The sequence below is a fragment of the Piliocolobus tephrosceles genome, chromosome 11, assembly GCF_002776525.5.
Source record: "Piliocolobus tephrosceles isolate RC106 chromosome 11, ASM277652v3, whole genome shotgun sequence".
Taxonomy (NCBI): Eukaryota; Metazoa; Chordata; class Mammalia; order Primates; family Cercopithecidae; genus Piliocolobus; species Piliocolobus tephrosceles.
The window spans coordinates 119,181,747-119,209,012 of NC_045444.1; the positions used below are offsets into that span (position 1 = coordinate 119,181,747).

The following is a 27,266-nucleotide window of genomic DNA, read 5'->3' on the forward strand; positions in this document are numbered from 1 at the left end:
TTTTAAAAATCAAGTTATTAGCAAAACCACTAGCTTAGATCTGGGTAGACATTATAACAGGCATTCAGAGTATTTTAAGGAAGTGGTAGGTAGAAACATACTGAAGTTAATGTTTGGGTAGGGTTAGGATACTTTTATACCAACTCTTCATGGCTGCCTCTTGGGTGGGTTTTCTGTCATTAGTGGGCATTGTTTACATCACAAGATCTAGACAATTTTCATTAGTCTGTGTCCTGAGCCAAATGTTACAGTTCTCTAAAAGGCATCACTGCATTTTATGCTGAGCTTGTCTGTAGGCAGAGGGTTTGTAGGACTATGTTCCCAACAAGCATTCAGTGAAGAATGGATAGGATCTGGGCTGAGAGAGAAACGAAATTCCAGCTGGTCAAAAACAAACAAGGTGAATGTTTTGGAAGATGAACAGTGTTTTTTGAGCCCAAATGTCTGATGTTGATTCTATTAAAGGGAGTTTATCAAAGTACCTCCCACCCAACAACTTAGAATTTGGATATATATTATCTTCTCATCTTTTCTAAATCTTTCTTTCCCCCTAATATTTGACTTTCATGTCATTTTTGTCATCAACTTGTGTATCTTCCAGAACTTTTAATCCATATACATATATGTTTTTTCAGTCACACCTGTGGCTGAAATCCATATATTTTTAAAAGATAGTTTGGGGGATACAAAGATATATGGGTCTGAGAAAACAGTGTAAATGCATTTTAAATAAAGAATACCGTTCACTTTTTAAACCCAGTATATTCAAAGTATAGCCTGATTATAGCAGTTTTCATATGTTAACTCTTAATGTTTGTTAGTTTATGGTTAATCTTTTATTAAGATTTGAGTAAAACTTTAAATTATTTTAACTGCTTTTATCTTTATGAAAACAGGATCCAACTTTAGTTTAGATGTAGGGTCTGTAAATCAGCAGTCAGCCTTAATAAGTACCTTACATGTCTTACATGCTGTATTTAGTTTTGTGAGTAAAATTTTATGAACTACTGGTAAGATAACATTATGGGATATAAAATAGGGCTTCCAGCTGGATGTGTATGGAGGTGGGACCATTAAGGACAGGAAGGCATCCAGTCTGGGAGCTGAAACCTAAGAAACTCAGTAAGAGGAAATATGAGCCAGGTACCTAGAAGGATAGATTCCTATCATGATGTACATTTAGACTGTTAGAAATGAAAGCAGTACAGAGGGCTCTGAAATTCATTTGATCATGAAGACTTTTTTTGCATAATGGCTCTAGGTTTCCATGTAAGCAGTCTGGGTATAAAATTCCTTAGTTCTCATAGGAATTAGTAAATAGTGTTTTGTTGTTGTTACATGAAGGGATGGGAGTGTGGGAATAAGATTTCTTTTTGTGAGTGGCTTATCAGATGCTACCTGTATTTGGCTTTTTAACATTTTGCCCTTTGTTTTCCAATTTGATTTTTAGATTGCTGGTTTTTGCAAATTTTGTCTCAATAGTGAGAACATTTAGCTCTGGCCACATTTCTTTTTCTTACCCCCACAGAGAAAGCAGTCAAGGATGGAAAATTCTAATAGGTTAAAGCCTGCTTTTCTTTTTAAGACTCTTTTAGACTCTGTCAGAGTCTAGGTCTGTCAGATTTTAACAAGAGTTTCCATTTCTTTTTTTTTTTTAGAAAAATACCTTAAGTAGGATCTTTTATTATTAGGCAATCTTTTTTTCTGTTGGGAAATGTAGATTTAGGAATGTCCCTGGGGGTGTTATATGGATAGGGAGAATTAAGAGATGAGAAAGAAGGGAAAGGAGAGTAAGCATGTTATTGTAGAACAAGCAGCAGAGGGTACAGAATTGGATTTTAGTTCTACTTTGCCATATGCGAGTTACTTCTGCTGGCAAAGTTTTAGTTTCTCCTTAAACTATAAAATTAGGATAGTGGACTTTATAAAATCTCTGTGACAACTTTCAGCGTTGTAGATTTCATGAATTTTGCGGGGAGTATCAGAATTACAAGTGGGAACCTGGCATTAATAAATAGGCATGAAGAGTTTGATATTATAAATCGACACAGGGAGCTGATTTTATCCATAAATGATATTTTCATGGGAAGAAAGAAGATGCTTTAAGATTGGGCAAAGGGAAGGTATAATTTTCAGTATGGAAGGATGTCTAGTGCATTAAGTCTGGATGAGGATTTGGCGGCTAATCAGTATTTTAATCAAGTACCTAGGACTTATTAAAAGTGCTTACTTGGAATACAGTGTCCTTTAAATGTGCTTCATTTTAGATTTATCTTTTAAAGCTTTAGAGTATGTTGCGTGGCTCAGTACTTAAGTACTGTTGTCATCTCATAATAGTAGATATACTCTGAACTCTGAACTTTGTTTAGTTGCCTAATGTTCTCTTTACTAGGTCAGTCCATTTGAGTTTGCAGTCACTTGTAGTGTTCTCCTTTATTTTCCATTCCTGATTTTCTTTTTCAAATACTGTCATAAAACTTTTCTAAGGTTTGTGTCCTCCTTCTCATCTCAGATGGCCCTCGTTCTGCAGGCTGGCGGGAACACATGGAACGACGTCGAAGGTTTGAGTTTGATTTTCGAGATAGAGATGATGAACGGGGTTACCGAAGGGTTCGCTCTGGCAGTGGGAGCATAGATGATGACAGGGATAGCTTGCCCGAATGGTGCTTAGAGGATGCTGAAGAAGAAATGGGCACATTTGACTCATCTGGAGCATTCCTCTCTCTAAAAGTAAGAAATGTGTTTTAAATGTCATGACCAGCATTAACCTTATACCAAAGCCAAATCTGCTGTTGATCTTTGGTTTTATTCTCTTGCTACAGAAAGTGCAGAAAGAGCCTATTCCAGAAGAGCAGGAGATGGACTTCCGGCCTGTGGACGAAGGGGAGGAGTGCTCTGACTCTGAGGGTAGCCATAATGAAGAGGCCAAAGAACCTGATAAGACAAATAAGAAAGAAGGAGAGAAAACAGATAGAATAGGAGTTGGTAAGGCCTCTTCTTGCCCTTTACCTTTTTTTTCCTCCATCAAACCAAAACTTTTCTAAGTTCAACTAAGATTACTTCGTGTTCCAGAAGCTAGTGAGGAAACTCCCCAGACCTCATTATCATCTGCTAGACCAGGCACTCCTTCAGACCATCAGTCTCAGGAAGCATCACAGTTTGAGAGGAAAGATGAACCAAAAACCGAGCAAGCGGAAAAAGCTGAAGAGGAGATTCGGATGGAAAATAGTCTACCAGCCAAAGTGCCCAGCAGAGCGGATGGTATGTATTTGTGGGAACAGACAAGCTAAAATAGGATTCTGCTGAGGCCAGTGATCACTGATAAGATAGGCTTCTGCTTATGCCTCCTAGAACTGCTTTTAGTGGGTACATTATCAAAATAGATTGTTTTACCAGTAAACCCAGTCAAGCAGGGCTTCTCACGTATGTGTCCGTCTCAGAATTTACCAAAATAGAGAATCTGCAAGGGTGAAGCTCTGGAATCTCATGTCCTAAGGTGTTATGACATAGCCACCGTGTGTCATTACTAGTGAACTGGGTATCAGATCCTTTGCATTAGTTTGATTCCCATATCAGACAATTACCTTCCTTTCATGTGTTGACTGATTATGTGCCCAGCTTAAATTACCAGATGACACACCAAAATGCCGTTGTTCTAAAAGAGGCCAAGAAGAGAACATACATGAATCTGTGGCAGAATAAGCTTAAAATATATCTCTTTTTCAGTGTTAATGTATTGGTTTAAGTTGCTCATACACTTTATTAGGCAATATTAATGCTCATTTCCATGTTTCTTCTTGTACATATTAAAAAATGTCATTGTAATGCCTGATGTTGAAGGGTTACTTGATTCATTTACCATAAAATTTCATACCTTTTAACATGACATATGTGACACTGCACAATCTGGCATCTGCTTCCCTTTGTGCAGTTTCATTGCCAGCCTCTTTACCTACCTCACATTCTACTCACCACTCTCAAAGCCTTCTAGGTCCTGAAATATCTCCTGTTTTCTAGGGTTCATACCTTAGCACATCGTTTTCTCTGTTCTTGAAACTCTCTTCCATCCAAAGCCCCCAGACTAGGGTAGGTGTCTTCTTCCTTTGTTTCTTAAACAATCAGCCTTATTTCTAACATAGCATTATAATATCATAAAGATGTTTATTACCTTGTTTTCCCAGTAGACTAAATACTTTGAGAACTCAAACCAAGAATTTTTCAATTTTTTGAATGTCTAGAACAAAGCTGATTTTTTTTTTTAAAGAGATGAGATTCATTGGGTGTGATGGCATGTGCTTGTAATCCCAGCTACTTGGGAAGCTGAAATGGGGGAGATCACTTGAGCCCAGGAGTTTGAGAACAGCATGGACAACATAGCAAGACCCCTGTCTCTAAAAACAAAACAAACAACAGCAAAAATGAGACAAGGCCTCACTATGTTGCTCAGGCTGGATCCGAACTCCTGGGCTCAAGTGATCCTCCTGCCCTTAGCTTCTTGAGTAGCTCAGCAAGTATTTGAATCTGTACTCTACATAGCAGGCACTGTGAGACTGGTATATCTTTGAGACAGTTTGATTTGTAGTAGGATATGCCCCAGAACTACTTGTGGTACATTCTTTTGAATAAACATGCTTGAAGCCTTATTCAGGAGATTCTTGGATCAAGTCTAGATATACATATTCCGAGAAGGCTTCAGAGATGTACATTAAAGGTCCAAACTCCAGATTTATAGTGTGTAGGGGAGATAAAGCGTGCATGTATCACTATTCCAGGGCACAAAGTAAGGTAAAGGTTCACTGCTGGCAGACTCTTGGGATGCTTCAGGAAGTAGGTGGTCTCTGAACACATCGACTGATCCAAGCTTGGGCAGGAAATCAGCTCTTGTTTTTATTTGATGAAATATGAAGTGTGAAAAGGAGGATATTGGGAAACATGGTTAGAACATGGATTTGACAGCGGGGTGTAGATTATCTTGTGATGACAGTTCGGCTTCACTGTGACCGCTTAGACTCCTGAGCAGTCACTATGGGGTAGATAGTACACCTGTAAAGGGAAGTTGTGGCGGATGAGATACCTTAAAATACCTTAAAATAGGTATTGGCAGGACTCAGTCATTGACTGGATATCAGGTTAAAGAAGAGGGAAGAGCCAAAGAGGATTATAAGAGGATTATGGTGCCATTCACATGAAAAGAAGAGGGAAGAGCCAAAGAGCCTGAGGGGATTATGGTGCCATTCACCATAGAGTGGAAGTCGAGAAGCACACTGGGGAGGGGAGAGAATAAATTCAGTTTTGAACAGTGATTCTGAGGTGTTGATGAGAAGAAATTAAGTGGAGATGGCCAGAGAGCAGTTGTGAATGAGGGACTGTATCTAGATGGGAAGAGTTTAGGGCTAGAGAGAGAATGAAAATTGAACATATTGCATGCACTTATTAGGGGTAAGAAGAAAAGTGGACTGAGATTAGAACTTTGAGTAATTCCCATTTTTAAAGGGTAGAGGAAGAGGAACCAGAGAAAAATCTTCAGAGGTAAAAGTAGAGATAGGAGAGTAGAGTGCAGGGAAACTAAGGAATGGGAATGTTAGCTTAGAATTGAGCTGATAATGTCAGATGCTACTAAGAGATTGGATGAGGAAGACTAGGAAAAGTCATTGTATTTGGCAACTTTGTGTCACTGCTTATTTTTGAGAGAGGAGCTTTACTGGAGAGATGAGAGTAGAAGTCCCCTTACAGCAGGTGTGCCTAAAGTGGAGACAGCATGTATAGACTATCCTTTTAAAAAGTGTGGCAAAGAATGAGTCAAGAGGAGCAGGAATTTGGAGAAGCTGTCTGTAATTGAACAAACAAGATTTCAAAGGGGAAACTGCAATTATACCTAATTATTCCACCCCCCTTTTCCTTCTTAAGAGCCTGCACACTGAGAGGTTAGAAATAGGAACCAAGACAGAACCTCTTTTGTAATTTGTATTCCTATTGAGAAGAACACCCTGCACTGTACAGGTAGACTCCAAGTGCTTCTCATTATCCTACAAGATGTAATATATTGAATTATATTAATCATGACTTGAAACAGGTACTTAAGGAGCATAATCATTGATATTTTCAGTAAAGGTTTTGATGAGAGATGACATATCTTTGGGAAGATTTAGGGTGCATTGATAACTATCCTTTACAATTGGAGACATGTTATGAAGAAAGGATTAGACTGATTGTTTTTAGGAGGTCAGCCTATAACTGGGTAGGTGCTCTGGTGACACAGGTAAGCCCTGGAGAATCATCTTTTAGGTACCTTTTAACTCTTACCTTTTGTCATTCTGTGTAGGTAATTTTGTCATTCTAGGAAGGAGTATTACATACTCCTAGGAAGGAGTACTACTTCCATAGAAGTAGCTTCACTGTTCGTGACAGGGCTCATATTTCTGTTGGACCCAGTTAGCAGGCTGTGTGGCTTGATAATATAGTTAGCCTTCATACAAGTCTCTGTATTTCAAAGGATTTTCATCTGATTTTTTTTCCCCTAGAAATGGTTGCTGATGTCCAGCAGCCCCTGTCACAGATTCCTTCAGATACAGCCTCTCCTCTTCTCATACTTCCACCTCCTGTTCCCAATCCTAGTCCTACCCTCCGGCCAGTTGAAACGCCAGTTGTAGGTGCTCCTGGTATGGGCAGTGTTTCCACAGAACCTGATGATGAAGAAGGTCTCAAACATTTGGAGCAGGTAAAAATCCTGTTAATTCTTTTTGTCTTCTCTTAAACTGCCATAAAAATTAGCAGGCATTACATGAATTTTCAAATCTAAAACTTTTGTCACTAGATTTTAAGTACTGGAAAAATTGGATATTTAGTGTTTATTTGTATAAGTAATTGTCTTTCAATTCATTTCATGCTTATAAGTTTCTGCTATGTAGTAGTCATTATGTCAGGTTATTTTTTGCTTTTAGGTTGCCCCTAGCTATTTACTTTTCTTTTTTCTTTTTGGACATTAGTGGAATGCCAAAAATGGTGAATACAAGCAGCTGTGGATGGTCACTGTATCTTCTGTAATTTTTGCTTCAAGTATAACGGGGAAAATAGTTAAACTCTCAGAGCATTAACATCTTATTCATGTCTCTAAATTTCCCCAAGATTGTGTATACCATTGTTACGTGTAAAGTAAGTGATAGCTTGCTTTTCTGCGAAAGAATTTCTCTTCCCTTTGGGGTGGGATGGTTAGTGGCAGGAAATGCTGAAGAAAGGAAAAACTTAGTAAAACTTGTAAAAGATTTTATTTATAATGTATTAATTGAGCCTTTTGTTCTATTAACATTCTTTTTACAGGTTTAGTTTATACCATTTAGAGTTGACCAATAGCTTATTAGTTTAAAAAGTACTCTTAGCCAGGCAAGGTGGTGCGTGTCTGTAGTCCCAGCTGCTTGGGGAGGCTGAGGTAGGAGGATCGCTTGATCCCAGTAATTCAAGAACAGTCTGGGTAGCATGATGAGACCTCGTCTCTATTACAAACAAGCAAAGTACTCTTACTAGTGTTGATTTGAACCCTGGGCTTTGATCCAGAGTAGTTTTTGTTTTCATCTTAGTTGATTTGATTAGTAATTTTGAGATCTTGAGCAAGACTTGGCATCTCTGAGCCTTAGTTTCCCCCTCCGTAAAATGAGGATAGTACCTGTTTCATGGCATTGTTGGGAGCAGTTACCTGCTATGTCCTTTGCATAGTGACTTTCGTAGATCAAGTAGTCCGGAAAAAAAAGGGAAGTCACTGTTATTATGTGTACAGGTACTAATTTAGGATCATTTGTTTCCTTGATTTTTGTTTTTCTGTTATTAGCAAGCTGAGAAAATGGTGGCTTATCTCCAAGACAGTGCACTAGATGATGAAAGATTGGCATCAAAACTGCAAGAGCACAGAGCTAAAGGAGTGTCAATTCCATTGATGCATGAAGCAATGCAGAAGTGGTATTACAAAGATCCTCAGGGAGAAATTCAAGGCAAGTTGTTCCTTTCTCCTTTAAGTACTGAAGTGTGTGCCATTACCTCCAGAATCTCTAAGAAGGGATTTGTTTAATTTGAATTATAGTAGAAAAAGAAGTCAGCAAGCACACATGCGCACACACACGCAGACTAGAAGTGTTTCCGATTTCAAGTGTTTTTAGATTTCTTCCCGATTTTGGAATAATTGCGTTGTACATACCAGTTGAGCATCCCTAATCTGAGAAATCCAAATTCCGTAATGCTCCATTTAACATTTCCTTTGTGTGATGCTCAAAAAGTTTCAGATTTTAGAGCATTTTGGACTTCAGATTTTTGTATTAGAGATAGTCAACTTTTGTGAAAATAATTTGAATACAGCCTGGCGTGGTGGCTCACGCCTGTAATCCCAGCACTTTGGAAAGCCAAGGTGGGTGGATCACCTGAGGTCAGGAGTTCGAGACCAGACCGGCCAACATAGTGAAACTCCATCTCTACTAAAAATACAAAATTAGCTGAATGTGGTGGTGGGTGCCTGTAATCCTAGCTACTCAGGAGGGTGGCAGGAGAACCGCTTGAACCCAGGAGGCAGAGACTGCAGTGACCCAAGATCACGCCACTGCACTCCAGCCTGGGCGACAGAGTGAGATTCTGTCTCCAAAAAAAAAAAAAAAAATTGAATACAAGGCAGAATGTGATGACAAATATGACAGGGATAATATTTAAGCAAATGTTTCAGACTTTTATTTAAAACTTAAGCAAAATGTTTAAGACTGTTAGCTCTGGCATCTCAGTTGGTTAAGTAGGCAGATAGCCTCCTCACCTTCTCTGTGTTTCCATTTCCCTGACTGTGAAAAGGTGATGGCAGCAGTAGTGTTGGAGGACCTTAACTGTTTTGTTTTCAAATGGAGTTGATAAAAATGGTAGAGAACTACTAAAAATGTCAGATGAAAGATAGTACTGTGTTACAAATCCCTTAGAGGATTTGTGTGGTGTATAAGGTCGATTAGAATGGGCGCAGAGTGCTATCTATCTATAAAGGATTATTTGTTGATTCTTCATTTCTGCTTTTGAAATCTATCCTGTTACCCTGAAATTGGTTGGTCACTTCATATTAATGTAATTTTAATGATAGCATTTTACTGTGTGCCTACCCTGTGAGCTGTCTCTAATGAACTAACTCCGCATTCCACTCTCAATCCCCTTACCCTGCCTATTCTTCACAGCATTTATTACTACCTGGCATTTTACATATTTGTTCATTGTTTACAGTCTGATAAGATATATGAGAGCAGGACTTTGTGTGTGTGTGTTTTAATCAAATTTATTTTGGGATAATCATAGCTATATATGTAATTATAAGGAATAATACAGAGAGATTACATATACCCTTTACACAGCTTCCCCTGGTGGTAACCTCTTACAGAACTATGGTACAGTAACATAAGTGGGACGTTGACATTTGTACAGTTAAGATTCAGAACATGGCTGCCTGTGGTGGCTCATGCCTGTAATCCCAGCATTTGGAAGGCCAAGGTGGGTGGCCCACTTGAGGCCAGGAGTTCAAGACCAGACTGGCCAACATGGTGAAACCCCATCTCTACTAAAAATACAAAAATTAGCTGGATGTGGTGGCGTGTGCCTGTAGTCCCAGCTGCTTGGGTGGCTGAGGCATGAGAATCACTTGAACCCAGGAGGCGGAGGTTGCGGTGAGCCAAGATTGTGCCACTGCACTTTAACGTGGGTGACAGAGTGAGATTGTGTCTCAAAAAAAAAAAAAGATTCAGAACTTTTCCATCTCCACAGAGATTCTTCAGGTTGCTCTTTTATAGCCACCTGAGCTTCCCTTCTACTCCCGCTCCTTCGTTAACCTCTAGCAATGAATGACTCATCTGTTCTCCAGCTCTGTGTTCTGTCATTGCAAGAGTGGAATGGAATCACACTTTTGGAGATTGGTTCTATTCACTCAGCATAATTCTTTGGAAACTAATCCAGGTTGTTGCATATTCTCAATAGTTTGTGTCTTTTTATTACTGAGTAGTATTATGTGATATAAATGTTATCAAAGTTTGTTTAACCATTCATCCATTGAAGGACGTCTGGGTTGTTGAAGTTATGGGGCTATAATGAATAAAGCTGCTATAAACATTTATGGACATGTTTTTGAGGGAACATAAGTGTTCGTTCCTTTAGGCTAAATGCCCAGGAGTGCAGTTGCTGAGTTGTATGGTAGTATGCTTAGTTTTAAAAGAAACTGCTGAACTGTTTTCCAGAGTGGCTGTACCATTTCATATGCCCACCAGCAATCTATGAGCAATACAGTTTCTCCACATCCTTATCAGCATTTGATGTTGTTGCTATTTTTCTGTTTTAACCATTCTGACAGGTGTGTGGTGGTATCTTATTGGGGTTTTAAATTTACATTTCCCTAATGGCTAATGATGTTGATCATCTTTGCATGTTCTTACTGGCCATCTATTTGTCATGTTCATTCAAGTTTTTCTTCATGTTTCATGTCTTTTTTTGTTCATGTCCTAATTGGACTGTTTGCTTATTTTATGTTTTTTAAAATTCATTTTAAATATTGTGTTAAAATATACATAAAATTTACCATCTTAGCCATTTTTAAATGTATGGTTCAGTGGTATTAAATACATTTTTAATGTTGTGCAACCATCATCCGATTGTACAGTATTTGTCTTTTGACTGGCTTATTTCACTTAGCATAATGTCCTCAAGGTTCATTCATGTTGTAGCTTGTGTCAAAATTTTCTTCCTTTTTAAGACTGAATAGTATTCCCCTGTAGGTATATTACACATTTTGCTTATCCATTTCATCTATTGATGGACACTTGGATTGTTTTCATGTTGCAGTTATTGTGAATAATGTTGCTGTGGGCCAGGTGTGGTGGTTCACGCCTGGAATTCTGACTCTTTGGGAGGCTGAGGTGGGAGGATTGCTTGAGCCCAGGAGTTTGAGACCAGTGTGGGAAACATGGAGAGACCTTGTCTCTATAAAAAAAAATTAAAAATTAACTGGGTGTGGGATGATGTGTGCCTATAGTCCCAGCTACACAGGAGACTGAGGCAGGAGGATCACTTGAGCCCAGGAGTTGGAGGCCGCAGTGAGCTGTGATACTTCAGCCTGGGTGACAGAGCAAGACCCTGTCTTTAAAATAATAATAATAATAATAATACTGTTTTGTTTTTTTTTTTTTGAGACGGAGTTTCGCTCTGTCACCCAGGCTGGAGTGCAGTGGCCGGATCTCAGCTCATTGCAAGCTCCGCCTCCCGGGTTCACGCCATTATCCTGCCTCAGCCTCCCGAGTAGCTGGGACTACAGGTGCCCGCCACCTCGCCCGGCTAATTTTTTTGTATTTTTTAGTAGAGATGGGGTTTCACCGTATTAGCCAGGATGGTCTCGATCTCCTGACCTCGTGATCCGCCCGTCTCGGCCTCCCAAAGTGCTGGGATTACAGGCTTGAGCCACCACGCCCGGCGATAATACTGTTTTGAACATGAAGGTACAACTATCTCTTCGAGACCCTGTTTTCAATCCTTTTGGGTATATACCGAGAAGCAGAATTGCTTGATCATGTGGTAGTTGTATTTTTAATTTTTTGAGGAGCTACCATACTATTTTCCACAGTGACTGTACCATTTTACATTCTCAAAAACAGTCCACAAGGGTTTTAATTTCACCAAATTCTCACCAACACTTTTTTAATAGCCATCCTAATGGGTGTGAGGTGGTGTCTCGTTGTAGTTTTCATTTGCATTTTCCTAATGATAAGGAATGTTAAGCGTCTTTTCATGTGCTTGTTAGCCATTTGTATACTTTCTTTGGTGAAATGTCTGTTCAAGTCTTTTGCCTTTTTTTTTTTTTTAATTGGGTTGTTAATTTTTTTGTTGCTGAATTTCAGTTCTCTGTATATTCTGGATGCTAATTCCTTGTAAATATTTTCTCCCATTCTTTGGGTTGCCTTTTTATTCTGCTGATAATGTCTTAATCATGCACTTTTTTTTTTTTTTTAATTTTCAAGAAGTCCAATTTGTCTGTTTTTGCTTTGTTGCCTGTGCCTTTGGTGTCATATCCTGGAAATCATTATTGTATCCAATGTTGTATAAAGCATTTGCCCTGTGTTTTCTTCTGAGAGTTTTACCGATTTAGGTCATGCACTTAGATCTTTGATCCATTTTGAGTTTTTGAATATGGTGTTAGGTAAGAATCCAGTTTCATTCTTTTGCATGTAGGTATCCAATTTTCCAAATACCATTTGTTAAAAAGACTGTCCTTTTTCCATGGAATAGTCTTGGCATCCTTTTCAAAATATTTGACCATGTACTCTGGTTCATTTTGGGGCTCTCTGTTCTATTTTATTGGTCTATATGTCTGTCTTTATGTTGGCATTACACTGTTTTGATTACTCTTTGTAGTAAATTTTGAAATCAGGAAATGTGAGTCCTCCAGCTTTTTCTTTTCTTTTCTTTTCTTTTCTTTTTTAGACAGAGTCTTTCTCTGTTGCTCAGGCTGGAGTGCAGTGGTATGATAAGGCTCACCGTAGCCTTAAACTCCTGGGCTCAAGTGATCCCACCCCAGCCTCTTTAGAACAAGCACACACCACCACATTCAGTTAATTATTTTTCTTTTTTAGAGACGAGGTCTCAGCTGACATGTGCTGGCTCATGCCTGTAATCCCATTGCTTTGGGAGGCTGAGATCAGAGACCAGAGGACTGCTTGAGTCTGGTAGTTTGAGATCAGCCCGGGCAACATAGTGAGACCCTGTCTCTCACTTTTTTTTTTTTTTTTGGAGACAGAGCCTTGCTCTGTCACCCAGGCTGGAGTGCAGTGGGGCGATCTTGGCTCACTGCAATCTCTGCCTTCTGGGTTCAAGCAGTTCTCTTGCCTCAGCCACCCAAGTAGCTAGGATTACAGGCATGAACCATTGCGCCAAGCCAAGAGATCCCACCCCATCTGAAAAAGAAAAAAAGGGACAAATTCTTGCTATGTTGACCAGGCTGGTTTTGAACTCCTGGCTGTAAGTGGTACTCACTGTCTTTCTTCTGCCATCTTGGCCTCCCAAAGGGGGATTATAGGTGTGAGCCACTGCGCCTGGCCAAAAAATTTTATTAATTACATTTTTAAATTGTCATATAAGAGGCTGGGCGTGGTGGCTCATGTCTGTAATCTCTGCACTTGGGGAGTCCGAGGCGGGAGGATCAATTGAGTCCAAGAGTTTGAGACCAGCCTGGGCAGCATAAGTGAGACCCTGTCTCTACAAATAATAAAAAATTAGCCAGATGTGGTGGTACGCACCTGTATTCCCAGCTACTTGGGAGGCTGAGGCAGGAGAATTGCTAGAGCCTAGGAAGTTGAGGCTGCAGTGAGTACAGCACTCGGCTTGAGTAACAGAGACCCTTAAAAAAAAAAACAAAAAAAGTCTTAAAAAAAAAAAAAAGACATATATATTATATATTTGCTGTATACGACATGATGTTTTTAAATATGCATACATATTATGGATGGCTAAATCAGTTTGATTAACATAAGCATACTAATCATTTTTTGTGGTCAGAACACTTAAAAGTCTACTTGGCAGTGTTTTTTAAGAGTACAATACATTGTTATTAACTGTAGTCATTGTTGCGTGATAGATCTCTTGCTCTTTTTCAAGAAAGAAACATTATTTCGGCCATTTGCCCTCTTTTGAGATTTCATATGTATTTTAGGATGGATTTTCTGTTTCTGCAACAAGCATCATTGGGATTTTAATAGGGATTACCTTTAGTCTGGAGATTGCTTTGTAACATTGTAACAATGTTAAGTCTTCCAGTCTGTGAACATGGATGTCTTTCCATTTATTTAGGTCTTTAATTTCTTTTAGCAGTGTTTTGTAGTTTTCTTTGTACAAGATTTTTACATCCTTAGTTAATCCCTAAGTATGTTATTCTTTTTGATGTTATTGTAAGGGAAATTTTTTTCTAATGTTCTTTTCAGATTGTTCATTGTTAGTGTATAGAAATGCAACCGATTTTCGTGTATTGACTTTGTGTCCTACCACTTTGCTGAATTTGTTTTTTACTTCTAACCTGTTTTTAGAAAAAATAGAATCTAGAATTTTCTGCATAAAAGACTATATATCATCTGTGAACAGAATTCTTCCTAATTTGGATACTTTTTTTTTTTAATTCTTGCCCAGTTGCTCTGACTAGAATGTTTAGTACTATCTTGAATAGAGAAGTGGTGAAAGTGGGCATCCTTCCCTAGCTCCTGATGTTAGAGGAAAAGCTTTTAGTCTTTCACTATTGAATATGATGTCCACTGTGGGATTTTTATATATGACCTTTATTGTATTGAGGTAGATCTTTCTATTCTTAATTTGTTGACCCTTATGAAAAGGTGATACAACTTCTGTGTCAATTAAGATGACCATGTGGTTTTTTTCGCCTTATTTTGTTAATATGGTAAATTACATTGATCAGTTTTCATATATTGATGCCTTGAACCATCCTTGCATTCTAGGAATAAATAAATCCCACTTGGATTATGGTGTATAATCTTTTTAATATATTGCTGAATTTGCTTTGCTAGTATTTTGTTAAGAATTTTTGCATCAGTGTTCATAAAGGATATTTGTCTATATTTTTCTTTAGAACCTTTTTCTGACTTTGATACCAGGGTAATTTTGGCTTCATAGAATTAGGAAGTGTAGGCAGTCTTCCTTCCTTTTCAGTTTTTGGAAAAAGTTTGAGAAGGTTTATGATTAGTTTTTCCTTAAATATTTGGTATGTTTTCACCAGAGAAGCCATCAGGGCAGGTCTTTCCTTTGTCCAGAGGTTTTTTAGAGTCTAGTCAGCCAGGCTGGAGTGCAGTGGCATGATCTCAGCTCACTGCAACCGCCGTCTCCCAGGCTCAAGCAGTTCTCCTGCCTCAGACTCCTGAGTAGCTGGGATTACAGGCGTGTGCCACCATGCCTGGCTAATTTTTGTATTTTTAGTAGAGACGGGATTTTGCCATGTTGGCCAGGCTGGTCTTGAACTCCTGACCTCAGGTAATCCGCCCACTTTGGCCTCCCAAAGTGCTGGGATTATTGGCGTGAGCCACTGTGCCCAGCCTGTTCAGAGATTTTTGATTACTGATTCTAGATACTAGCCCTTTGATGGATATGTGGTTTGCACATATTTTTTGTCAGTCTTTATCTTCTCATTTCATTCTCTTAATAGGGTCTTTCACAGAGCAAAAAGTTGTAAATTTTGATGAATCCAATAGATAACTGTTTTTCTTTTATAGGTGGTTCTTTTTTGTATTAAGTTTAACAAGAACACTTTGCCTAAGCTTTAGATTCCAACAGTTTTTTTTTTTCCGTGGAAAAATGTTATAGTTTTTATATTTTACATTTAAGTTCGCGGTCCATTTTAAATTAATTTTCATGTAAGCTAGTTGTTTTTTGTTGTTTTTTTCTCAATGAGTGTCCATTTGCTTCAGGATCAAGAATGTCTTTTCTCTCTTAAATTGTTTCCTTTCACTTTTGTCAAAATTTAGTTAAGCATATTTGTGTGGGTCTGTTTCTTTGTGGTTCTGTTTCTATTTCTGCTTCTTAATTTTGTCCCATAGATCACTGTCTCTTCCTTCACCAGTACTATACAATCTTGATTACTGTAGCTGTATAATAAGTCTTGAAATTGGGTAGACTTCTTCCCAGTTTAATCTTCTTTTTAAAAATTTTTTTTAACTTTGTAGTTCCTTTGCCTTTCCATAAAAATTTTTAGGATAATCTTGTCCGTATTTACTAAAAATCTTGTTGAGATTCTGATAGGAATTATGTTGAACCTCTTTATCAGTTTGAGAAGAATTGATGTCTTTGCCATGTTAGTCTTTTAGTTCATGAACTTGGTATGTCTGTCTGTGTCATTAGATCTTTGATTTCTTTCATCAGTGTTGCATAGTTTTCAGCACACATTCTGTACGTGTAGATTTACATCTGAGCATCTCAGTTTTTTTTTTTTTTTTTCTTCAGTGATTGTAAATGTTTGAGCTCATTTATTAGCTCAAGGAGTTCTTTTTGCTTTCTGTTCTTTGGGTAGTTTCCTTGAGATTTTACATAGACAGTCATATTTATCTATAAATAGGGGCAGCTTTAGATCTTCATTTTAAATCTGTATGCCTTTTATTTGTTTTTGTTGCCTTATTGTGTGTTTGATCACTATATTGAGTGAGAGTGGTGAGAGTAGACATCCTTCCCTTGTTTTCCTGTGTTCTTCTTTTAAAGGGAATACATTCAGTCTTTAATAATTAAATGTAATGTTAGCTGTAAGGTTTTTATAGATGTTCTTTATCAAGTTGAGAAAGTACCCATTCATTCCTGTTTTCTGAGAGTTTTTATTGTGAGTGGGTATTGGATTTTGTCAGATACTTTTCCTGCCTCCATTTCATGTGGTGGGTTATATTGATTGCTGTTGGAATATTGAACTAGCTTGGCATCCTTGAAATAAATACCACTTGGTCATGATATCTTTTGTAGATATTGGTGAATTATATTTTCCAATTTTTGGTAAAGATTTTTGTATCTGTATTCATGAGGGATGTTGTTTTATAGTTTTGTTTTTTGTGTAGTTTTAGTATCAGGGTAATATTAGGTTCATAAAATGAATGGGAAAGTACGTCTTCCCCTTTTATTTTCTGAAAGAGGTTTTTTTAGAATTGGCGTTAATTCTTCTTTAAATGTTTGGTGGAGTTCTCCATTGAACCCACCTGGAGCCTTCTTTTTTGGAAATTTAAAAATTATATTTTCTATTTCCCTAGTAGTTTTAAAGTTATTTAAATGATCTATTTTATGTGAGCGAGCTGTGGTAGTTTGTGTTTTTAAATGAATTGGTTCATTTTGTCTAAGATATCAAATGTATGTGTATAGAGTTGTTTGTAGTATTTCCTTATTATCCTTTTGATGTCTGCAGGTTCTGTAGTGATATCTCATTTGTGATATTGGAAATGTGTGTATTTCTCTTTTTTTCTTGTCAGTCTTGCTAGAGGTTTCTCAGTTATACTGAAATTTTCTAAAAATCGATTCTTTATTCACTGCATTTTCTCTCTTGCACTGAAATAAAGAGTTATTCTTATTTTCAGTTTTATTTCTACTCATAATTTCTTTCCTTCTGATTGCTTAGGGTTTATTTTATTTCATTTTATTTCTCTTCTTTTCTTTTTGGAGACACGGTCTTACTCTGTCACCCAGGCTGGTGTACAGTGGCATGATCTTGGCTCACTGTAACCTCTGCCCCTGGGTTCAAGTGATTGTTGTGCCTCAGCCTCCCAAGTAGCTGGGATTACAGGCACGTGCCGCCACACCCGGTTAATTTTTGTATTTTTAGTAGAAATGGGCTTTCACCATGTTGGCCAGGCTTATCTCAAGTGATCTGCCTGCCTTGGCCTCCCACAGTGCTGAGATTACAGGCATGAGCCACCATGCCTGGCTTTATTTTGTTCTTTTTAGATTTATGAATTGGGAGCTTAGATTATTGATTTGGAACTTTTTCTCTTTTCTAATGGAAACATTTAATACTATAAATTTCTCTCTCAGCACTTCTTTAGTTGTATCCCACAAAATTAGATATGTGTATTTTCATTATTTTCATTTTCTTTCTTTGTTTTTTTGAGACTGAGTCTCACTCTGTCACCCAGGCTGGAGTGTGGTGGTGTGATCTTGGCTCGCTGCAACCTCTGCTTCCCAGGTTCAAGCAATTCTCCTGCCTCAGCCTCCCAAGTAGCTGGGACTACAAGCATGCGCCACCATGCCCAGCTAATTTTTCTGATTTTTGTGTTTTTTAGTAGAGACAAGCTTTCACCATGTTGGCCAGGCTGGTCTCGAACTCCTGACCTCGGGTGATCTACCCACCTTGGCCTCCTAAAGTGCTGGGATTAGAGGCATGAGCTACTGTGCCCAGCCTGTATTTTTATTTCCATTCAGATCTGTGTATTTTTATTTCCCTTGAGACTTCCTCTTTTACCCTTGGATTATTTTGAAGTATATTTTTGGGTTTCTAAGTGTTTGGAAGATTTCCTGTTAGTTTTCTTGTATTGATTTCTAGCTTGATTCTTGGTGGTAAAGAACATACTATATATGATTTTTTTTTTTTTCCCATAGGTTTTTGGGGAACAGGTGATATTTGGTTACATGAGTCAGTTATTTAGTGGTGATCTGTGAGATTTTGGTACACCCATCACTCGAGCAGTATACACTGAATATGATTTCAATTTTTAAAAATCTTTTTATGTTTGTTTTATTGCCCCAAATATGTTCTATTATTGCTGTATGTTCTGTGGTTAGTTGAAAAGAATATGTATTTTTCTATATTTGGAATGTTCTGTAAAGTCATTTCACTTCTTTTGGTTGATGGTGTTGTTGAATTCTGTAATCTTGCAGATTTTCTGCTAGTTAGGCTATCACATGGTGGTTATGTCTTCAATTTGTGGATTTGTCTGTTTCTTTTTTTCAGTTCTGTCAGATCCTGCTTCGTATATTTTGGAGCTTTGTTGTTTGGTACATACATATTACAATTCCTGCGTCTTCTATGAGTATTGACCCTTCTTTATTATATCTCTCTGTCTCTCATAATTTTCTTTGCTCTGAAGTCAACTTTATCAAACATGAATATAGCTTACTTTAAGTTAATATTTGCATGATATATCTTTTTATCTCTTCAGTCTGCCTACTTTGTTATATTTTGTGTGACTTTCTTGTAGATAGCATATAATTAGGTCATGTGTTTTGGTTGCTGGCTTCTTCATCTTCAAATCTGTGATATATGCTATAAAAAGAAAAACCAGGGAATTCATGATCATGTCATCACTGAGACCCCTAGTCAGCCTCCCTTCTTCTCTCCACCTTTCAGTGTTATTTGTTTTATATATTAATACAATGTCCAGGGTTTCTAGTTGTACTTAGAGGAGAAATATGGAAAAGTACATCTACTTTTCCATATGTAGAAATATGGAAAAGTACATCTACTTCATTTTCTGAAGTGGAAGTTCCAGGGCTTTGCTTTATTTATTGCCATATCCCTACTGTCTACATCGTATATCATCAATGTTAAGTAAATATTTGTTGAATGAATTAATGGTTTTTGATCAGAGTGAATTTGTATGTTAATTTTATGTATATGAAATGCTTGATTATTTCATATTATAAAACATTCAGAGAATATTCGTTTTTTCCCCACTACCAAGGTCAGAGAGTGAATTATAATTTGTCTTAATTATTATTTACATTTTGCCCCACTTTCACTAATCTATGGCAGAAAATGAAAATTGGAGAACGTTTTCAGCCCTGCATGTTTATATTCTTAATGCCTAAATGATACAAAGTCTAGTAAATACTTAACTCTTCAATTGTATCATACTTTACTGACACATTAATGTTGTAGAGATTGAGATAGAGACAGTTATGCTCCTTATAATTGAAGTACTGCTGATAATTTGGGATGTATAAACACAGACTTTATTTTTAAATTATTTTATTAGAAGTCTGTTAGCTACCTTTAGAGGTGAATTAAATTAGATGGTATAAAACCTTTTGACAGATGCCACCTCGATGAGGATCAGATGCAGGAAATATTTGTTTCTCTGTCTGAAAGGTTTCTTATTGTCCTTCTGTTTAATTGGTGCTATTATAGGTCCCTTCAATAATCAGGAGATGGCAGAATGGTTTCAGGCGGGCTATTTTACTATGTCTTTATTGGTGAAGAGAGCATGTGATGAAAGCTTCCAACCTCTTGGCGATATCATGAAAATGTGGGGAAGAGTTCCCTTTTCTCCAGGTCCAGCTCCCCCTCCCCATATGGTAAGTACCTTCCACCTCACCTGAAATACATATTAGTCACAGAAACACTTGATTCTCTTTGAAAACACAACCAAATATATCATCTAATGAAGGAATTGTAGTTCTTTGAAATTAATGGAAATCGTAAGGGAAAGTCTGAATGGAAGACTGAATATTTAGCCATAATGATCTTTTCAAAACTCAAGTAACCTGTGCCCATCCTCTTCATACTCCACCACCTCCCCAACAGAGAAATGGAATTCTTTAGTCACGTTCCAGCAGATGTAAAATGAAGACCAACACCTTATCCTGGCCTACCTACCAGGTGCTGCAATGCCTGGCACCTTACCTTTCTAAGCTCATTTCGGAGCTTTTACCTTTATCTGCTAGGCTTCAACACAGTTGACCTCTTTGACTTTCTTTACTGCCTCTAGTTAGAATAAACATTCCCCTCTCTTCCACTTGATTTGCCTCTTGCCTTCTCACTCATAATGTTTCTAAATTTAAGATTTGCCTTAAAATAAATGTTACCAGTGCTTCAAAAATATTTTGAGGACTTAAAAAAAATTTAGTTACTTGTATTTTAATTAAAAAATGGAACCATGGCCGGGCACATTGGCTCACTTCTGTAATCCCAGTGTGGAAGGGATTTGGGAGGCCAGAGTTGGAGGATTGCTTGAGCCCAGGAGTTTAAAACCACCCTGGACAATGAAGTGAGACTTGTCTCTACAGATAGTAATAAAATAATAATCATAAAAAACTAGCCGGATGTGGTGGCAATCAGTGACAGAGGTGGGATGATCACTTGAGCCTAGAAGTCGAGGCTGCAGTGAGTCGTGATTGCGCCATTGCACTGCAGCTTGGGCAACAGAGTGAGACCCTGTCTCAAAAATAATAATAATAAAAGGAACCTTAATGCTGGTGATCTCCCTAGGGCTCTGACACTGGGGTACTATTGGCAGGGACATCCTTCTTCCTCTTGCGGCTGCTCTTGGACTCTCTCAGTAGTGTTCCTTTTGGAGGTCTGTCACCGGTACCTCATTTTTTCTTCTCCAGGTTAGACTGTCTGGTGACGGGCTATAGTTAAAAGTTACCAATAAACTTTTTTTTTTTTCTTTTTTTTTTAAAGAGATGGAGTCTCGCCATGTTGCCCAGGCCAGTCTCAAACTCCTGGGCTCAGGTGGTCCTCCCACCTCGGCCTTTCAAAGTGCTGGATTTCAGAAATGAGCCACTGTACCCAGCCCATAAACCTTTAGTATGGACACTGCGTTTCTATAGTAAAGTCACCATTGACTTACTCACCAATTGTATATTGAGGGCCTGTGCCAGGCCTCCTATTAGGTTCTTAGGAGATGAAGATGAGTAAGACCTACACTCTGTAGTCAAGGGAGTGTGTAGGTGAGGAAAGTGGCTTTTTTTCCGTTTTGTTTCTTTTAAATGTTGATCTTAACCCAGTATTTGATTTCAAAGTCCACTAATGTGTTGAGACCTATAGTTTGTGGAGAGCAGTGGTCTAGAATGGAAGATTCCTAGGTGAGAGGAATTTTTTCTCACACCATCCTAGTTGTTTTAAGTCACGAGAAAAATTATACTGTGTGTTGCAGCATATAAATTTAACTTATATATCAAGTTTAAGCTTTATTTCCCTTCTCTGAAATTAAGATGGGCTTTGATCTTGCACATTGCAGAAGCTGAAAGCTCATCTCTTGGATATTGGCATGCTTGCAATAGTCCACTTCCCAGTTTCCAGTTAGAGGAGCTGAACCTCAGTCATACCTGTGTAGGAGGGAAACTGTGCAAAGCCCTGCTTCCTGTCTGTTATCGTCTTTGCCCTGAATATTGCTGATAAGAGAGCCCCCCTTCATGATGAATGTATACCTTGAAACTTAGTTTTTCATGTAGACATTTTAGATGAACCTAAGGTAGTAGCTATCCTCCAGTATTGAATAAACAAAAAAAAGTCTCTGAATTTCAGATAATCCCTACCCCAAGAAATTGTGTATCAAATGTCTTATTTCAAACTATAATCAATATATAATAAAGATATAAACTTATGATTTACCTAGTCTGTCATACTTACACTTTTTCTTCTGTTATCTTATACTTCATGTTTCTTTCTCCTAATTGTAACTTTTCATAATTTAAATTCCAGTCATATTATTTCACATATGAGCTAAAAAAATTGGTTTTATTTTACTGCAACTTATTTTTTCTAACTCATGATGTATTAATAGCAACAGAAACACTTTATTTTGGGGGAGTTATAGTTATCAAAGTATATAGATATATTTTGTTGTTGTTGCTGTTTTTGAGACGGAGTCTTGCTCTATCGCCCAGGCTGTAGTGCAGTGGCGCAGTCTAGGCTCACTGCAACCTCCACCTCCCAGGTTCAAGTGATTCGCCTGCCTCAGCCTCCTGAGTAGCTAGGACTACAAGCGTGTGCCACCACACCCAGCTAATTTTTGTATTTTTAGTGGAGATGGTGTTTCATCATGTTGGCCAGGCTGGTCTCAAATCCCTGACCTCGTGATCCGCCTGCCTTGGCCTCCCAAAGTGCTGGTATTACAGGTGTGAGCCACCGCACCTGACCTCTATTTATATTCTTAACATCTTTAAGATAGATACTGGCTCCCTGCCTTTCTTATATACCATTATAAAATTCTATAACATTTCCTTTGACCTTTAGATACTTTTACATTTTTCTGTATTATATCAAGTTTCTCTAATTTCTGCATTATCTAATTATACAGTCTTTCAGTTACAGTAATAACTCTGGAGTACAGTTGAACGTTCAGCTTTAAGGGCAGGAATGGAGAATGGCAGCTGAAATAAGGATCCTTTGTCACCTCAGGGAATCTTTTATAATATTGACACCACTGTTTCCACTAGAAGGCGCTGTTTAGTTTTTAAAGATGTCTGAGTTTTTACTCAAGTGTTTGGGTAGTAGAGTGTGAGGTAAAGGTCTTAGATTCATTTCGATTTCAGATACCTGTACTAAGTGGCTTTTAGGTTCTTTGCAGTTTATTTAATGGTATTTATTTCCTCACCACTTCATTCCTAGGGAGAACTGGACCAGGAACGACTGACCAGGCAGCAAGAACTCACAGCCTTATACCAGATGCAGCACCTGCAGTACCAGCAGTTTTTAATACAGTAAGAAGAGTTATGCAGTAGGATGTACTGCAGCATGAAAAGGGACTTTAAATAGAATCTGCTCTCAAGTCTCATCTTTTACAGCAGAGAGAACTAACGGCTTATATGGCACTTCAGTTGCCCAGCTAGTGGCATCTTACTGCCATACATTCTAATTTTAGTCTTGTCATTTACTTACTTACTTACTTATTTATTTATTTATTTATTTATTTGACAGAGCCTCACTCTGTCATCCAGGCTGGAGTACAGTGGCATGATCTCGGCTCACTGCAACCTCCACCTCCCTGGTTCAGGTGATTCATGTGCCTCAGCTTCCTGAGTAGCTGGGACTAACAGGCATGTGCCACCACGCCCAGCCTATTTTTGTATTTTTAGTAGAGATGGGGTTTCACTGTGTTGGCGAGACTGGCCTTGAACTCCCAGCCTCAAGTAATCTGCCTGCCTTGCCTTCCAGAGTGCTGGGATTACAGGCGTGAGCCACCACTCCTGGCTTATCTTACTTTTAAATACCAGAAGTTTAGAAGATGACACATAACTTTAATTTTGTAAGCTCTCTCTCTCTCTATATATATATATGCGCATATATATATATGCATGAGAGTGGGAAAGTGAAATCCACTTCTATAATTCTTTTAGAAGTGGTGTGGAATGACAGCCAAGTCAGTCAGGTTTTGTTGTATCCCTTTTGTAGAAGAAATGAGACTTGATGTTATGTGGTGCAAAGGTTGGCAAAGTCTGACCTTTGGGCTAAATCTGTCCTGCTCTCTATTTTTATAAGCAAAGTGTTATGGAAACAGACACACCTTTTGGTTTGTGGGGTGTGTATTGCTGCTCTTGCCTTACGATGGCAGAATCGAGTAGTTGCAACAGACAGTATATGACCTGCAGCGATGAAGCTATTTACTCTCTGGCCCATTACAAAAGTTTAACCCTGATCTAGTGAAGAAAAATTACCTAAATTTTTCTAAGTTGAAGACTATCAATGTATGAATTTTTGTAGAAGTGTTACATTTTTTACAAAGGGTGCATCATATGGAAAAAGCTACTGATTTGAATCTGTTTTATTTTTCACTTGATTTCCGATAAAAGGTTATCTTTGGAGTTTACCAGTTTTTGACATTTGTGATTTTTAAAATATTTTCTCTGAATAGACCACTTTGCATTGAATTGTGAATTTTTTTGCTTTCCTCTTTCACTTGGAAACATGCCATCTATGGGTTCAGTTCTTTCTAGAATGAAGCATTTCTATATGTCTGTTATAATGAAGAACTATAAAATATATTTGATAGCTGTTTCTAATAATGTTTCCGGGGATGAGGGAGGGCTTTGAATTGAACTTTGTCTTTCAACATCTCAGCCATGTGAACTAAATGTGGATTGACAGGTTATACCTTTTTTTACTTTTTGAAGACAACAATATGCACAGGTTTTGGCCCAACAGCAGAAAGCAGCCCTGTCTTCCCAGCAGCAACAGCAGTTGGCACTTCTGCTTCAGCAGTTTCAGGCCCTGAAGATGAGGTTGGTGGTCATTCCATTATGTGTCATATTAGGTGCATGTGTTGTGAAAGAAAGAGAAGCAAGGAGAAATTCTGGTATAGTGTGTGATTTCTGGCACCGGAACACTCCCAACACATACCTGCATGTTGTATGTAAAAACAATACATTTTTAAAAAATATTTCAGGTGGAGATAAACGTTTATTTGGTATTTTACTCATAGAGATAAATTTTGATTAATCAAAAGACCAGAGAATAATGGGAACACTTGAGAAACAGTGTCATCTTATGGAACCTGCAACAGAAAAACTATAGCCTAGGATTTTAATTTCACTTTTACCCATAGTATCTCAAAGTATTAGCCACACCACACAAGGTTTTTATTTTCTAGAACTCAAAAGCCATTAAGGTAGGTCTAAGGAAAAGGAAATTATGCTAGAAGTCTAGAAGAAATTTCTGCTGTTTCAGATTATCATTCAGAGTAATATTTCTCCTGAACAAGTATCAGTCACTGCTCTTAAAAATCTTATTGTCTCATTCAGCCAAAACTGTTTGTATTTCTTTTGAGCCTTAACACATCCTGTGAGGTAGGCAGTTTAGGTGGTAGGAACTCCATTTTATGGATGGGCAAACTGGGACTCTGAGAGGTTATAGGACTTGATTAATATAACACACAGGAAACTCAGGCTAAAATGCAGACCTTTTATCTTAAAGTGCATTGAGTTTTTCATTATAATATGCTGTCTCTGTGACTTCTATTGAGATGATCTGTTTTTTTTTTAAGATATGGATATACAGTATCTTTAAGGTATACATATCTTTAAGATATGAATATACAGTAGGTATATCCATCATTTAGAAGTCAGTATTACCATAGAGGATTCCAGAAGTGTGATCATTGTGCCCTTCTCTTTGTTCCACTCTAAATTGCTTTGGTAGTGTTAGGTTTTAGTAAAAGAGGGAAGGCGTTTTCTAGCCAGATAACCTGGAGAACCTACATATAATCTAGAAATTCCTCTTCATCTGTTTTTTTTTTTTTTTTTTTGCAAATGATAAGAACAAGTTAATTTTTTATTTCCCTTTTGCAGAATATCTGATCAGAACATCATTCCCTCAGTAACTAGGTCTGTGTCGGTGCCAGATACTGGCTCTATCTGGGAGCTTCAGCCAACAGCTTCACAGCCTACAGGTAAAAATTTAGATTAACCTTTAGTACCACTCTGAGGATTTAGATACTATTAATAATTTTACAATTCAGTTCTTAAAAAATATATTAGGTTTCTGAATCCATTTGTATTTGATGTTAACAAAAAGGTTCATTTTTTACTAGATCCAAGCAATATTGAAGGTATTACTGAAAATATACTTTTAAGGATTTGTTTGAATTTATTTAGTGGATTTTTTTTTTTTTTTTTTGAGTCAGTGTCTCTTTTATGTTGCTCTGATCAGTGTGGAAAAAGCATTTGAATTATTTTTGATCTCTTTAGCCAGATGGGGGAAAAAAGCATACCTAAAAACATAAGTAGTGGTAATCTATTCTTTTGAGTTAGAAATTAACACAAGCTAGGCATGGTGATGTGTGCTTGTAGTGCTAGCTACTCAGGAGGCTGAGGTGGGAGGATTGCTTGAGCCCAGGAGTTCCAGGCTGCAGTGAGCTATGATCATGTCAAGCGTTTTCAGCCTTGGCAACGGAGCAAGACTCTGTCTCTAAGAAAGTAAAAAAAAAAAAAAAAAAAAATTGATGTTAACACTGTAGGTACCCGGAAATTTTGGGAAAAGAAAAACCTGCTATGATTTGAGCACCTTTTCTCACTTTTATCTTTTTACATCGAATTAGAAAATTTGGGGTTGAGATTTTTTTAAGTTTTGGTATTGGTGGAGGACTGCTGTTTTTCTTTCTTTTTTTTTTTTTTTCCTGAGACAGACTCTTGCACTGTCACCCAGGCTGGAGTGCAGTGATGCGTTCTCAGCTCACTGCAACCTCCACTTCCCGGGTTCAAGCAATTCTCCTGCCTCAGCCTCCTAAGTAGCTGGGATTACTTACAGGTGTACGCTATCACCCCTGACTCATTTTTGTATTTTTAGTAGAGACAGGATTTCACCTTTGTGGCCAGTCTGGCCTCAAAGTGACCTGAGATGATCCGCCCACCTTGGCCTCCCAAAGTGCTGGGATTACAGGTGTAAGCCACTGCGCCCAGCTGAGCACCTCTGTTTCTTATGGTCTAAATACCTGCAGAGATGGATAGTTTGATCCATGGGTAGTCCTTTCAAGAGATTATAGTTGATGTTGAAGATCCTCAAGACTATAGGCCTTGGTGGAGTTTTTCTAGAGCTGTTAAGCCATTCAGGTCATGGTTCTGTTGTTAACATTGACCCTGCAGATTTTTGCAGGAGGATGATTGTCTTCCGTTATCAACTTTCCATGCTGTTTGTACCTTATTTTTTCTTGGTAGCCATTTATAGTTAGGATGTTAAGAATACAGGTTGAGCATCCATCCCTAATCCAAAAGTCCACAATCCAAAATGCTTCAAAATCTAAAACTTTTTGAGCATTGACATGATTTCACAAGTGGAATTTTTTTTTTTTTTTTGAGACGGTATTGCTGTGTTGCTGAGGCTGGCATGTAGTGGCGCAATCTCGGCTCACTGCAACCTCTGCCTCCTGGGTTCAAGAGATTCCCCTGCCTCAGCCTCCCGAGTAGCTGGGATTACAGGCACCCACCACCACGCCTGGCTAATTTTTGTAGTTTTAGTAGAGACGGGGTTTCACCACATTGGCCAGGCTGATCTCAAATTCCTGGCCTCAAGTGATCTGCCCGCCTCGGCCTCCCAAACTACT

General features: G+C 38.0%; 1 protein-coding gene across 4 annotated transcripts in view; it reads left to right on the forward strand.

Moving 5' to 3' along the window:
* Positions 1–27,266, forward strand: part of GIGYF2 (GRB10 interacting GYF protein 2) — a 165,765-nt gene that overhangs the window by 93,413 nt on the left and 45,086 nt on the right. For 3 of the 4 annotated variants that reach the window (XM_023188562.1, XM_023188560.1, XM_023188561.1), the window contains 9 exons: positions 2,513–2,730; positions 2,823–2,985; positions 3,073–3,261; positions 6,522–6,718; positions 7,823–7,982; positions 19,634–19,800; positions 22,841–22,932; positions 24,343–24,450; positions 25,516–25,616. In XM_023188562.1, the coding sequence (XP_023044330.1) occupies positions 2,513–2,730; positions 2,823–2,985; positions 3,073–3,261; positions 6,522–6,718; positions 7,823–7,982; positions 19,634–19,800; positions 22,841–22,932; positions 24,343–24,450; positions 25,516–25,616 (1,395 nt within the window). The remainder of the gene's footprint in view (positions 1–2,512; positions 2,731–2,822; positions 2,986–3,072; positions 3,262–6,521; positions 6,719–7,822; positions 7,983–19,633; positions 19,801–22,840; positions 22,933–24,342; positions 24,451–25,515; positions 25,617–27,266) is intronic. The other variant, XM_023188563.1, reaches the window with a different exon arrangement.